The sequence below is a fragment of the Nycticebus coucang genome, chromosome 23, assembly GCF_027406575.1.
Source record: "Nycticebus coucang isolate mNycCou1 chromosome 23, mNycCou1.pri, whole genome shotgun sequence".
Classification (NCBI taxonomy): domain Eukaryota; kingdom Metazoa; phylum Chordata; class Mammalia; order Primates; family Lorisidae; genus Nycticebus; species Nycticebus coucang.
Window position 1 is genome coordinate 38503960 of NC_069802.1, and position 14877 is coordinate 38518836.

The 14877-nt window shown below is 61.4% G+C and overlaps 1 protein-coding gene across 2 annotated transcripts; it reads right to left on the reverse strand.

Moving 5' to 3' along the window:
• Positions 1–567: 567 nt before the first annotated feature.
• On the reverse strand, positions 568–13260 carry FGFRL1 (fibroblast growth factor receptor like 1). Of its 2 annotated transcripts, none has more exons than XM_053577894.1 (7): positions 13125–13260; positions 12494–12594; positions 3864–4136; positions 2782–2862; positions 2389–2673; positions 1954–2307; positions 568–1783 (listed from the first exon to the last, which is right to left on the reverse strand). In XM_053577894.1, exons 2-7 carry the CDS (start codon positions 12576–12578, stop codon positions 1347–1349), a joined length of 1515 nt encoding a protein of 504 aa, XP_053433869.1. In that variant the 5' UTR covers positions 12579–12594; positions 13125–13260; the 3' UTR covers positions 568–1346. The 2 variants fall into 2 exon arrangements, with proteins under 2 accessions (XP_053433869.1, XP_053433868.1); XM_053577893.1 differs by lacking the exon at positions 13125–13260 and adding an exon at positions 12800–12903.
• Between the last annotated feature and the right edge of the window lie 1617 nt (positions 13261–14877).

Genomic DNA, 14877 nt, shown 5'->3' on the forward strand with positions numbered 1-14877 from the left:
CAGCAGCTTCGCAGCTCTGGGGACTCACACACTTCACAGCAGGGGTTCTGCCCAAGCCCACAAGACATCTCAAGAGCCTGGGAGCCCCAGCCCTCTGTAGGTCACTTGGCTTCCCCAATGGATGGGAACACTGTTGCTGGTCAGAGTGGCAGGGAGGTGACTCGGGTGGAATGCTGGGGACAGAGGTGACCTGAGTTCTCAGGGTCTATCCACTGAAGCCCCCAAATAACTGAGGACACATGCTTAGGGTCAGGGGGCTTGCACAGCATGGGGAGGGGGTGCAGGCAGCAGGGTGCAGGTAGCACTCCACACAGATGCCCAAGGTGGGTGGGACACGGCAGGGCCTGGGCCCCCATACCCAACACATCCTGGGACTCAGAAAAGTCCTCAGCTGGAAGCACTGGTGACAGTTCCCAGGTCTCAGCCCCTGTAGCCTCAGGCTTGGTGAGGACCCCCCCCAAGACTACTCTGTACAGACAGGCATGCACATATGAGCATACACATGCATGCCGACACCCACTATACCCCACAGACACTAAACTGGCAGAAATACCAATGTAGAGGGGAGGGAAGCACACTCTTATGTTTAACAAAATAAATTAAATATACGAGGCTGCATCTCAAACTCTACATAAAATTACAGAGGTCTGGGGCTGCCACAGCAGTGGGGTGGTGGGTGCCTGGCCCCACAGGGTGGGCACATGCGGCATGGCTGTGAGGCCAGGCAGGTCCTGGCCCCAGGAGAGACCCACATCCCAAGACCCAGCCCTGTATCATCATTATTAATATTATCTTAATTTCTTAAATATAAATACCAAGGCCCCTTCAATCTGGCAGTGGGAGACAGGTGGGGATGAGCAGGGAGCTGCCTGACGCCTGCTCCCAGCCTCTGGCCACCAGAGCAGGTGGCAAAAATAATGACTAAGGCCAGGCTGGCACACAGGTGGGCGGGCGGGGGTGGGGGTTCCTTCATCAACTTGCCCATTGCCACATGCATGGTGCAAGTCACTGGCACGCAGCTTCCTGGAGGTGGCTCAGTCCAAGTGTGTGTCCAGGCAATGCATGTGTGTGAATATGTATGTGCATGTGTATCCTGGCAACACTGGTGTCTGGTCCACATGTGCAAGTGTCCAGGCAAAACGTCTGTACCACACATGCAGATGTGTCCAGACAACACATATGTGTAGGGCCCTACTTCATACAGGGCACCCCAGGGTGCAGGCCACGCATCCTCACGATGGGTGGGCCCCCTCCTTGTGCTCTGTCCCCACCCAAGCCCCCTCCTCTCAACCCAGCTGCCTGTCTGCCCTCAGCCTACACTCCGGTGTCCATAGAGTGGCTGCTATCTAGCACTGGTAGTGGATGTGCTGGTGCTGGTGGACTTTGCCTTCCACATGTGAGTGCGTGTGTGTGTGCGTGTGGATGTCCGTGTAGAGTTTGGGGTAGAGCTTGGGTCCAGTAACTGGGCCTGACCCCAGAAGGAGCTGGGGGGTGGCTGGGGGCCCAAGCTCTTCACACAACCCCATGCCAGGCCCAGGGCTGAGGGTAGCTGACACAGGCAGGTCCTTATCCCCACCACGGTCACGGGTTGTCCCTGGTGGATGGTGCCCAGGCATGGGAGGGGCAGTCGCCGGGGTCCACGGCTTCTTCCTGGCCTGGCAGAGCCATAGGAGCACAGTGCCCAGGGTAAAGACGGCACCAGCTGGGATGCCAATGACCACAGGCCATGGGAGGCTGGTGGTTGAGGAAGAGGGGGCCACTGGTGGCCCTGGCGGTTTGGGGTCTGCAAGAGAGACAGAGAAAAGGAAGTAGGGAGGACGTCACCACAAGAATGGGGAGCGTCTACCTAAGATGGCCCACAGTGTATGTGGCAGTGACAGCACCCCTGGCTGCCCTGCCCCGGGGGTGGGGGGATGGCCTGACCCGCATGGCCCTGGGGGGACAACCACACACCTGGCAGCACAGTGAGGAAGGCACTGCGGAAGCTGTAGCCCATGGTGTTGGCGCCCAGGCAGATGTACATGCCTGCATCATCCTGGCGGGCACGTGTGATGAGGAGCTTGTTGAGGTAGGAGCCATCGGGCCGCGACCACACGTCGCCTGTGGGCAGCACCACGAACTTCTGGCCACCCACATCGATGGTGGAGTTGTGGCGGCCCTCAGCACCATACTCCACCCGCTTCAACCACTGGATCACAGGCTTCACATCGCTGCGTACCTTGCACTGGAAGGACGTCGTCCCCCCAAAGTCCACTGTTGTGTTCACGGGGTGTGTGCCTGTAAGCACAGGCTTCGAGCGGGTCCTCTCTACACAGGGACACAGAGCTGTGGCATGGCTCCTGGGCCCCAGTCCCCAGCCCCACCAGGCCCCCAGCCCCCCACACTCACGGATCACGTCCACCTTATAGGTGGCATTGATGGCACCTGCCCGGTTCGACACTCGGCATGTGTACTTGCCGCTGTCCTCCGGCCGCAGGTTCTTCAGGCTCAGTGTCCACTTCTTCTTCCTGTGTTCACTGGCCTCTGGGCGTGTCAAAGCCTGGTCATCTTTCATCCACATGATGTCAGGCCGTGGATGCCCACTGGCCACACACTTTAGCCGCACAGAGCTGCCCACTGGCCGTGCGATCACACGGCGCCTCATCTTGGACGGTTGCGTGAAGCGGGGCCGCGCTGTGGGGTGGGCAGCATCAGGGTCAGCGGACACAGGTCCAAGGGGCACCAGGAGGGATAGCTGCCACTCCCCCACCCCACAGATAGGTACCCTAAATGCATGCTCACCCCACTGGTGACTGGCTGGGTCCTCCTGGCCCCCAGAGGAGCCCTCAGGCCCTAGACTCTCCTTGCCTGGGCTGACGTCATCTGCAGAGGCAGGGAGGACCCATTGGGAGGACAGGTGAGGGGTCCCAAGGAGTCCCCACCAGGCTGCAACACAGCCCCCCAAGCAAAAGACCAGGGCCACACGTCACAGAACCCAGGGACAGCTGAACAGGTGATCCCACAGGCAGGGCTGTGACTGGAGGGCTGGCTGCCACCCCCCTCTGGCTCCAGGGGGTCTGCAAGACCGGGGGGCTGGCCCAGCAGCAGCTGCAGTAACCTTAGCCCACATCAAGGGGCCGAGGGCTTGGCAAACAGACATGGCTCACATACCGCCTGGTCATCATCCCCTCTGAAAAGATGGAGGGAATGGCCACAGTGCTCCTATCACACACACAGAGGAGGCCCTCAGGGCCCATGTTGGGCAGTGCTGGGGCAGGGCATGTGGAGGAATGTCCCCTCTGCCCACCCTGTGACAGCCGCCTCCTCAACCAAGCCTGAGACCAAGGCCCAGGCTGTCTCAAGCTACCAAGATGCAGCTGGGGGTATGGGTTGGGCCCTTCATCCCTGAAAGGGGCCAGCCTGGCTCCTGGGAGCCCCGCCCCAGGGAGTTGGGTAGGGGCAGGCAGGCAAGCTCAAGCACTTGGTACCAACGTGCGGAGGGTGTGTCGACGGGACACCTGTCCATTCCCCAATGCCCAGGCCCCAGGGGCAGAAGAGAACAGAAAGGCCGTTCGTCCCGGCGGCCCCTCTGAACTCGGAAACCTGAGCCTCAAAGTCACAGCCGACACCAGAGTGCACCCTGCCAAGACCACAGCCCCGCCCCGGCTTCCAGTGGGACTCCTGCCCCAGAGGAAGGAAGCAACCTCAGGGACCCAGTCTGGGGGCGGTGACATTGTCAGGCCATCCTGGGTCCTGTCCAGGTCCTGGTGGGCCCAGCAAGTGGGTGATTTGCTGCCTAAGGCTGTGTTGGCTCGCCTGCCCCAGGTGTGGCCCCAGGGCACCCGCCCCTGCCCAGGTGATCTCTGGTTGGAGCCCTGACTAACCCATCACGATGAGGGTGTAGTTAACACTGAGGCTGCCGAAGCCATTGGTGGCCTTGCACACGTAGATGCCAGCATCCTCAGACTCCACCTCCTTCACTTTCAGGCCCTGGGGCAGCACACGGAAGCGGCTCCAGCCACTGTGGATCGTGCGGCCATCCTTGGTCCACATGGTCAGTGGTGGTGGGTCACCCTCCACAGGGCACTGCAGACGCAAGGTGCGGCCTAGCCGAGCCACTTGCCGTGGGATCACCTTGTCTGCCATCCTTGGGGGGCCTGTGGGGTGACAGAGAGTTTGGTCACAGAGGACAGGATCGTGGGAATCCAGAGTAGTGGTGGGCATGTGAGGGATCCTGTTGGTATGGCACTAGGGGGCAGGGCTCTGCCTGGTACCAGCCCGGGATGGGAAGCAGAGGCCAAGCACAGGGCCCTCTTCCCAGACCATGGCAGCCATATCCACCCAGCGCCCACTGAGCTCAGGGCCCGGCCCCAAACAGCAAGCCAGCGACTCCATATCCTCTGAGCACAACCCGGAGGCAGGCTTTCATCAAAGGAAGACAAGAGCCTGGCTCTCAGCATAGTCTGACTGAATAATCCCTCAAAACCATGAATCAAGAACATGGGGCCACCTCATGTCATTCCCCAGCCACATGGGAAGGAACGACAGGGCAGAGGCCCAGGCCCCTGCACTCTGGGACCCAGCACCACAGAGGAGAGCACCATGCTCCCCAGGCCACTCATGCCAATGCCCTGTGAGCCATGACTTCCAGGCATCACCCAAGTTGCTGGAGCAGCTTGCCCCAACCAGGCAACCAGGTGTGCATACATGGGCATGCAACTGTCTGTGAAAGCACCATGTGCCCACTGCCCCTGTGCTGGGTCAGTCACAGAAACATCTGCCCAGGTGTGTCTGCCTAGCCCAGGAGCCATGCCCTCTCAGATGGCTTCACCTCCAGAGAGCACAACCCCAAGCCCCTTGGGTCTGAGGACACGAGTGTGGAGAAGGCAGAAGTTGGGAGGGGGGCCCAGAAGCTGGAACGTGGTTTGGCCCAAGGAGCTGGACCTCCAGCCTGGTGGCCATGAGGAGGGACTCACAACAGAAAGGCCAAGGCTCTCCAAGGCTGCCTTCCCCCAGAATGTCACCAAGAAGCCAAGTCCAGGCCTGGGGCCTGTGTCCCACCAACCTCTGCCCTGCCTGGGGAACTCCATGTTGTGAGCCCACCTGATAGCCTGGTCAAGTGGGTTCCCAGACACAAAGACCCTGCAGGCACGAGCAATGCAAGGGCCTAGGCCTGGGCAGTGCTCTTGCGGGAGATGTCCTCGGTACACACTGTTCCTAAGACCCCACTCGCCAGCCCATTGGTAAGAGGTGTTCATGTGTCTACCCCACACCGCAGCCACCCCTGTCTGGGAGGGTCAGCAAGCCTGAGGTGTCAGACTGCTACCATGAGGGGGCCTGAGGGCAGCATGTGCTGCCAACAACCAGCCAGCACTGCCTCAACTCCTGATTACCAGCTGGCTCTGGGACCAGCTATGGCAAACCCGTCCAGAGGGCTGCCATGGGCACCTTCAGAGACCCTCACAGAGTGCCCTATGCCACCTCTTTGGAGCCCACTCCTGCTAGATGGCAAGAACTGATAGCCTGAGGGAGGGTCCAGGGTCCCCCAGTGGATACCATCCTAGCCCTACTGGGGGCTAGGCTGTGGGGACAGAGGTTTCCTCCAGTTCTCCAGGGGACGGGGGGCGGGAGGAAACCTCTCCTGACTCATGTCTCCTTCCTGATGGCCAGCCTTCCTCTGCACATTCTGCTCCCTCCACGACCAGCCCAGGGGAGGGTCTCGGAGTCCATGGACACACAGCCACCTGACCCCTCAGCCCTTCCAGGGTCCCAGGCCCACCCCAGGGAGACCCTGACTGATACCTGCTGCTCCCCTCCATGAAGCCTCCCATGCTGCAGGACCTGCTCGTCTGGGCAGACACCAGGCACAGGCCTTACAAATCTACAGGCCACTGTCTGGAAGGAGCAAGTGGAGAAACTGCTCTAACCTGTCCTGGGGGCGCTGGACCCAACACCTCCATGCCCTGAAAAGGAGCCACCCAGTGGCAGAGAAGCCCTACCCTGGCTATACTGTCAGAGGGTCACCTGCAGCCTGGCCCCCTCCCTGCCTCAGGGAAAAGGAAGCAGGTCAGAAGTGTCTGTGGGAAACAGGAGCGGACAGGCACAGAGGGAGCTGTCAGGACCCACCCAGTCACTGTCAAGTGACAAAGCCAGTGACCTCCAGGTAGCCGGAACTGTGGCCCCCAGGGCAGCAGCCCCACCAGAGGAGCCAGCCTTATCCTAAAGCAAACAGCCCTCCATTTGCCCTTCCCCTCTCCAGGCCAACCCTGCCACACCCACTCCCACCTGAGCACCCCATCAGATCCTGGGGACTTTGGCTGCCAAGACAGCTGCCTCTGCTCTGTATTTGGCCAGAAAAGATCCCCTGTTCACCAGGACAGGAATCCTACCACTTGACCAGTGGGCAACAACTGAGGCCCAGAAGCACCTGCTAGAGAACCTAGGAGGACCCTCAGCATGGGGACATTGCGGGGGCTGGGCCTTCACACCTACACCTTGGCCCTGACAAGTCGCCAGTACAGGGGCTGCAGGTACAGGGTGGTGGGCAGGCCAGGGAGCCAGGGCTGGGCCAAGGTCTCATTGCACCAATGGGTACAGGAGGCTGGGTACAGGGGCCAGCACCCCCTTCTCTTCCCTCCCACCCCTCCCCTCCAGCCCTACCCTTCATGTGTGAAAAACAGGCAGGAAGTGGAGGCTGCCCCACAGCAGCAGGGCCCAGAGGGGACACAGCAACCTGGGGGTTCACCTGCCCTGCTCCTGTGGAACTGTGGTCCCCAATCCCAAGGCCACAGACTAGAATCAGTCAGACGCCTGTTGGGAACCAGGTCCCACAGCAGGTGTTGAGCAGCGAGCGAGGGAGGGCAGCTTCTTCTATGTTTACAGCCCTCCTCTTGGCACCACTGCCTGAGCTCCATCTCCTGTCAGGTCAGCGGTAGCATCAGTCTCATAGGAGCTCAGATTCTTCTGTGAAGTGTGTGTGCCGAGACATAGGTTGTGCCTCCTTATGAAAATCTAATGCATCTCCCACCCCGGGTCTGAGGAAATGTGTGTTTCATGAAACTAGTCCCTGGTGCCAAAAAGGTTGGGGACCATTGGTCTGGACCAAGCCCACATGAGCCCAGGCCCCAGGCCACCCAAAGCTCAGGCACGTCACACATCTTGTCACACTGTACCAGACAAAGCAGGGAGGACAACTGTCCACAAACACACACCCAATGTCCAGCATTCCCAGACACACACTATCCCAGAGACAAACTCTGTGCCCAGACCATGTCCCCAGATGTACACTCTGTCCCCAATGTCCCCAACACACTCTGTCCCCAGACCATATCCCCAGATACATACCTTGTCCAGAGACACACACTCTCCCCAGTGTCCTCAGACACACATTATGTCCAGAGACAACATCCCAAGATGCTCACTATCCCCAGATACACCATGTCCCTGGATACACATTCTTTCTCCAATGTCCCCACTCTCCCAGACACCCCTCAGAACCCAGACAGGGTGGGGAGGGCAGGAGCCCCAGGATGAGGAGCAGCCCTGGGAAGATAGGCAGAATACCCCCAGGCTCAGCAGTCTTCATTGGCCCAGCTCCCCAGGCCTCACTATCCCCACCAGTGCACCCTCCCCACACCTCCTTCTCCCATACTTTCATGGGTGCACCCATGACCCCATAGAGGCCCCACATTGGCTGCCCCGCTCAATCCATACCCAAGCCCTTCCTGGAGCCTGGTATACAGCAGGTGCTCAAGGAAGGTTGGCTAAGAGAATAAGGTAGGAGTAGCGTCAGGCACAAAGGCAGGAGCCAGGGCTGCCAGCAGCTTCCTACCCTCCCATGGCGGGGGGGTGGGGGGGCACCTCCTTATGCTGCTTGGCACTGGGTACACAGGCCCTAGAACTCAGCCCACAGCCTAGGAGGGCATAAGCCCAGTGTGCAGGGACATACAATGCACATGGGCTGGCCAGCATGGAAAGCTCGCACTTTCTGGAGCTGCTTTGCCATTCTCAAAGGTTCTTGGGTCTAAGTGGAGGCCCAGCCCAGCTTAGCACTGGGCACCCCTAGGGCCTCCACAGCTCAGGCCAGCTATGTCCTCCCATCTATAGAGCCTACAGGGCTGTGTTAGAATCCTTCCCTGTAGCCAAGGACATGGGGACACCTCAGGGACAGATTTGCAGGGCCACGCAAGACCTGGTACACCTGGGGAGTGTAGGGCAGGTAGAAGCTGATAGCTGGGGAGCCTGGTCCCACAGCTGACCCCCCCAGTCAAGCCTCTGACCTTGACCTTGAGCTCCGTTCACAGAGGGACTGGACAAATGCTGGCCCTGACCAGCCTCAGACATGGAGGGAGTGCTGCGTGTGGGAATCCCCAGTCAGCTTTTGACAGCTACCTCCCCAGCAAGACCTGCATGGCCCCAAGACCTTTGGGCTGGAAGGTGATGGACCCAGCCATGGGATGGGGCAGCTGGACCCCCTCCTGGAGAAGCAAAGTGGGTTAGAGAGCTCAGAGGAGTGTGTGGGCCCTGACTAGAGGGCTGTGAGGGGAGCCAGGTTCAGCCTGGCTCACGCAGACCCCTGCACAAGGCCTCAGGGAGCACACAGAGCCCACCTGAGTGTGACGACCTAAGGAGTATGCCCAGAGGTAACAGGCCGACCAGCTGCAGAGCCCTCTGAGGACAGTGCCCCCAACTCCTGGAAGCATGTGCCCAGTACCCTGTTCTGACAAGGAGACGTGGTCCCTGCACCCATGCTGGCCCCCCAGGGGCTCCCAGCACAGGGTGAATAGGGAACCCCAGAGACAGTGGCCTCAGGGCCCAGAACCTTCCCCTAAGAGGCAGAGAACAGCAGGCCATGCCCCACATGAGATGCTCAGGCAAGCACATGGGCACACACACATGCTCTGCACAGTGTGCACAGACCCAGGGCAGCCCTGGGCACTAGACCTTCAGGATCTGAGGAGGATTCTGGAGAACCCCCAGGTCCAGGCACCCTGGGCCCATGAGTGGACAAAGCATCCAGTCTACCCTTGCCCAGAAGTGAGCACCAAGCTGGCCAATAAGCTGGGCTGGCCCTCGGGACACCACACAGCCCCCTTCCCCAGGTCAATGCCTGCTTTTGGAGTCTTCAGATAGCACCATCGGTTGGCCCTGGCCCTAGCACCAATGGCTCTTCCTCCCCTCAGGGCTCTCATGGCACCACAGCACATCAGCAATGCCATTGCCCCCACCTCAGAGACAGCTGTCTACCTGCTAGAGCTAGGGGTTCCCTACCTGGTACCCTCAGAAGGATCCCGCCCCCATGCTCTGATCCCTGACCCAGCAGCCTATCACCATCTTTGTGGTGTCAGCAAGGAAGTTGACTAAGCCTAGGATTCCCAGCCTGACCAGTGAACAGCCAGGCCTATCGGGCACCTCCAGGCACAGAGCCCTCACTCCTGCCCCAATAACAGGGCTGAGGCACTGAGCAAGCAAGATAAGGCCATTTGGCCCCATGAGGCCCCCATAATGTGTACATCTGGCCTATAACACTGGGCTACAGACCAAGCCCCATGGTCACCACTGGGGACAGGCAGGTGGGCTGTAGGGAGCACAGTGGCCCTGAAGCCACGGGCCTGGTGCCCTCTAGTCTCACAGGAGCCCACAGGGTCTGGGCACTCCCCAGCCTAACTCCCCTGCCCTACCCACTGCTCTCCAGCTTCTATGACATCTCAGGGAAAAAAATAAAAAACCCACTGTGCTTCCTGCCAAGACTGGAAGCCCCCTGCCCCCTAGGATGTTTCCTAGGAGCCCCTACCCCATACTGCTGCTCCCCCAGGTGACATAGACATCTACCTCTCCTCCTAGGCCTGCCCTGGCCAGGGCCACCTCCCCTTCTACCCCACTTTACAGCCATCCTGGCCTATAGACCCGGCAGCTACTGCCCCCTGGAGCAGACCTTGGATCCTTAGGCTGAAGGCAGCTGCAGGCAAGGTGAAGTGGCACTTGACATGTGTCACAGGGTGCAGTATGTGGCCTGAGACTGCTGGACAAGGGGCAGCACCAGGTCTAGGCTGCACGGAGGGTTGGTGGACACAGCCCACTCTCCAGCACAGCCAGAGCTCTGAGCCAGGACTGGGTGAGCCCAAGGCTGGAGGCCACAGCCAGGGAAAAACCAACATTTCCCCTAGTAAGGGCCACGGCACCCTGCAGAGGCTGAAAGGCGGCTGTGAGCCCAGAGGCCCACTGATTCCTGCACAATGGATAAAGGGGCCTGCGGTCGGAGTTTCCAGGCCCAGCCAAAGGCGACTTTGTTCACGGTTCCCTCCCTCCCCCCCCCAAGGGGACAGTGATTTATTTTCCCTTCCAGGAGTGGGGCCCTGAGACGTGCATGGGGCGGCTGGCCCAAACCTCTACTCACAGCCACTGAGCCTGGCTCCGGCAAGTCCACCTCAGTCCCTCTGCACACTGGCCAGCCCTGGCCTGGAGGGGTCTGAGGAAGGACAGCCCTGGGCAGCCTAGCCAGGGACCAAGGTCATGGGTCACATACTCTCAGCCTCCTTTCTGGCACAGCATCCCCAGCGGGGAGTCCCTGAGACCATCCCAGAGTGCAGGGCTCTGCAGACAGGCTCCAGGCTTGCCTGGCTTGAGGCATGGCTTACCCCAAGCACACTGACCAGGTCTAGAGGATGGGGAGTGGCCTCCTGGGCTGGCTGCATAGAGAGTGCTCCCCAGGGCCATCTGTGCAAAAGTTCAAAGGTGGCACTTCTCAGAAATCCCCTAAAATGACTTCTTTCAAAGTTATTTGTGGAAGGTATTTAATTCTAAACCTCTCAAGTTCCCACTGTGAGAAACAAAATGGAAACAGAGAAAACCAAATCAAATCTTTTTTCAAATTTGAAAAAAAAGAAGCTTAAGACAAACCCACCAAGATTGTGAAAGTTTGGGAAAAGGGGAACTTCTTAAACATGACCCAAGACTAGTGATGTACCATTTCTAGAAACTGTGACCCCACAGGGAAAAGACTTCAAAAAATGACCCAAGACCTCTACATGCTGGCCAACCCAGATGAAGGTCCAGCTGGGTCTAGTGGGGCAAACACTCCTCCCCATGTCCACCTGACCATAGGGTCCTTCCCCTTGGACACAGCTCCCTCCAGCTCCAGGGCTTCACCAGGCAACAACAGTGGCAGACAGACAGCAACCTCCAAGGCTGCAGCCAAGGGGGCCCAGGGCAAAGGGAGTGGCCTCTCTGGTTGTCTCAGCAAAGAGGCAGGCCCTACTGGGCCACTGCCATCCACCACTCAGCTTCAGCTCCGGGCAGTGACCATGGCAGGACAGAGGCCTCCAGAGCCTCCCTGGCTGAGTGGCCCAAGGACAGGCAGGTGCAGGGGTGGGGGTGCATAGCAGTTAAAAGAGGAACCAAAGTCTCGGCCACTGGCCATGTGGGGGCTCACCCAGCATGGCCTAAGTGCCCGCAATGACCAGGTCACTGCCTGGGCCCTCAGAACAGCCGCCAGCCTGGCTGAGCCTGGACAGCCCCCACCCTCCAGCCAGCCAGCCAGTCCCTGGCGGGCGGGGGGGTACTATGGCATAAGGCCCACCTGGGCCGCCGCCTGCCACCCAACACCCGAACGTGGCCATATAAGGCCAGGTTGGGCTGGGTGCGCTCACCCAGTGGCGGGGGCGGGGTGCGAGGCCTCAAAGGACTGGTGGACAGAGCAAGGGACGATCCTGAGTGGTCAGCACACCCAAAGGGCCGGCCTGGCTACAGAGGAGGCCAGGACTGTGTCTTTCTGCTCCTAGAACATGGCGGAAACGCATCACCCACCCGCCACAGATGTCCCTTGGTGGAGCTGGGTACCGGGGTAGAGATGTCCACCTGAACATCAGACATGTGGGGATAGACCCAGGCTGTGGTGTAGTGGGTGCTGAGAGGTACAGTGCGGGGCCCTGCAGTGGGAAGTCCTCAGGTGTCTGCCCCAAGATGGCCCCTGCCAACCCATGAGGCCCCTAAGGTCTGGGTCTCAACCCCGCCATGCAGCTTCTATCCTGCATCGCCTGCCTGGGGGGGGCAGGCCCAGCACTGGGTCAGGGCTGGGGTGGGGACTGTGGGTCAGTGTGAGTTCCAGGCCCTAAGAAGGTCACCAACGTTCCGTCTAGCTCACCCTGGCCTCTTAGGGTTTTTGCAGGTTCCCAAGGTCCCAACTGGGTCCACTCCCTAACGATCCATAGGATGACCAGTTGCTCCAGCTGCAGGTATGCGTGTGAAAGTGCATGCGTGTGCAAGACTAGAAGCGTGTCCTGAGGAGAGCAAGGTTAGAGCCCACCTGGTGGCAAGAGTGAGGTAGGCCCCACTCTTGAGGGGGGGACCCTGTGGATGAGGGGGCCCTCCTGTGCTGGGGGGGCTGGGTGAGCTGGATGGCAGGGGCAGGCGCAGGGCTCCTGCCAGGCCACACTGTGGCAGGGTTCAGGGCCACAGCGGGGAAAGGGGCGGTGCTGGCCAAGGCCAGGCTGCCGGGCCCAGTGCCAAAACTCACCTCGGGCGGCGGTGGCCCCAGGGAGGGTCCCCAGCAGCAGCGGTGGCAGCAGCAGCAGCAGCAACAACGCGGGACACAGCGTCATCTCGGCCTGCCCAGACCTGGGGGCATTGGGTGAGTGATCACTCAGTGCCAGGACGAAGTCCCCAGTCTCCGACCCAGGGGCCCATGGGCCCAGGGCCACAGCCACCCAAGTCCTGGACCGGGGTCGGTTGGTCCCCACTGGGCAACGCTCCAGGCAGAGGAAGCCGCAGCGGGAGAGAAGCCTTGGATATCAAAGGCAGACAAAGGGTTTACACTAATTACCGTCCTCCCCCGCCACCCCCCTCTCTCCAAACACCGTCTGGATTCCTGGCGCTTGTAACTCCGGCCCTGCCCGCGGGATACACAACACTGAGCCGCCCCACAGATTAGCGGACAAATTTGCGCTGGGGGGCCCCCACGTGGGGTGCGGGGGCGGGGCGCAGGGCAGCACCGCAGGCCGGGCAAGAGCAGTGGCGCGTGACCCGTGCCTGGTAGCTCCGCAGAGGGGTAAGGAGGCCAGGGACTGGACCCGCGCGCTCGTGCCCCGGACCCCCGACCTTCACCAGTTTGCCCACCCGGGGTCGCGGACGCGCGCGGCGGGGCTCACCTCGGCGGGGACTCAGTGGTCAGGCAGGCGCACGGGCGAAGGAACTCAGAACTGGGCCCACGGGGTGCGCTCCGCGATCATCGCCGCCTCGGGCGCGGCATCCCGCCGCCCTGCGCCCCCGGGCCCGGCCTCGGGCGGGGTGGCGCTACCTGGGCACGGGCGGCTTGGGCCGGAGCCGGGTCTGGCGACGGCGCGCGTGATCCCGGGCCAGGCAGGTGCCGGGGGAGTGTCCGCAGGCCGGGGGCCAGGGCCAAGGTCCCGGGGCGGCGGGGCAAGGGGCCCAGGACGCCGCGCCGCGAGGCGTCCTTCCCTGCGGGGCTTTGTCGACTCTCCCAGAGCGAGCGCGGAGCCCGCCGCGCGCCCCGCCCCTCACAACTTCCAGCCAATTCGCGCGCACCGGCCCGCCCCGCGCCCCGCCCCGCACCAAAACTTCTCCCCAATCCGCGCGCGCACCGCCCAGTCTGCCAGGCTCCCTGGCCTTAACCCTAGCGGTGCGGGCAGCCCGGCGGGCGGGGCGGCTTCCCGGGGCGTGGCTCTCCACGCCCGGCCCCTGCCGGGCTCTCGAGCCCCTGGGGCCCGAAGGCAACTCGAGACTGCTCTGGGGCTGCCACGACCACCCCACACCCTCGCCCAGACCTGAGTAACCGATCCCAGGGCAGGCCCCTGGACTCCCAGAGCCGGCTCTGGCCGGGCCACTGTCGCCTGGCCTCTGCCCATCCCAGTCTCCAGCCAGGACTGTGTCCCTCGTGGCCCGGGGCGGGGGAAGATGTGGTGAACTGGACGGCCGCGCGGCGCTTCCCAGCCTGGAGGCCCCGGAGAGAGGTCGGGAACACTTTAGGGAGAGGGGGCGGCCTCGGCGGTGGGGGGAGGAGCCCTGTCCCGAGCACCCCGGCTTCCCTGTGCCCCACCCCCCAACCGAGGGCTGGTAAGTCAGAACCCACCTGGAGGTTCCCCGCGTCTCGTTTGTGATGGTAATCATTACTAGAAACTAGAGATAACAACGCCCCCTTTAATCCTGCTACCAGGCAGGTGTCCCCCGGAGCAGGTGGACAGCTTACCCAAGGCTTCCCAGCGCGCATTCAGCAAGTACAGGGCTCAGACTGGCTAGCTGCGGAGTCCAGCTCTACCTGGTCTTCCTCGCGCCTCCCGCGCCCCTCTAGGCCCGACAGCTCTGGCCCCGCAGGCCGTCCCAGCGCCTCAGCAGGGCCTGCCCCGCCCTCGTTCTCTCTGGCCCGAATGCCTGGGCCGGCCTCCCCGCGGCTTCCCCTCACCCTGCCCCATTTTCCTAGTGCCCACAAGATAAAACCCATGGCGAACACACGTCCCACGTCTTGGTCCCTCTGCTCTGGCCCAATCACCTGCCTCCTCTCCATCCCCTGCTCTTCCCTCAGGAACCCGCCAGGGACGGCCTGTCTCTTCCACCAAGCCTTCCAAAGAAGAATGAAATTGGAGAGGCCTTGCAAGCCAGTGTTGGAGCAGACGAGAGCTCGTGAGGGTGTCAGTTGTCAAGGTTTAGGGCCCACCAAGGCCCAACTGGCCACCCATTCCAAGCTTGTGGGGCCAGTGAAGAAGATGGCTTCCCAGCCCAGCATCCTCAACCCCAAATCTTGTCACTGGGCCAGGGTGGGCATCTTGAGGTGGGTCCTGCCTCCACGACCCAACTTGTCCACTCTGCACCCTGACCAAGGTCCGGGCACTGGATAAGTGGCTTACCCCAGACTATGAAATGTCAGGGGACTAGGGCTGAGGCCTG

What these genes read in the sequence shown, in the direction of transcription:
- FGFRL1 (XM_053577894.1), bottom strand. Translation starts at nt 12,578, where the DNA reads ATGACGCTGTGTCCCGCGTTGTTGCTGCTGCTGCTGCTGCCACCGCTG. An exon ending in TGGGGCCACCGCCGCCCGAG is followed by an intron (nt 4,137 to 12,493) that starts GTGAGTTTTGGC and finishes GTCACCCCACAG; the next exon opens with GCCCCCCAAGGATGGCAGAC. An exon ending in CTACACCCTCATCGTGATGG is followed by an intron (nt 2,863 to 3,863) that starts GTTAGTCAGGGC and finishes CTGCCTCTGCAG; the next exon opens with ATGACGTCAGCCCAGGCAAG.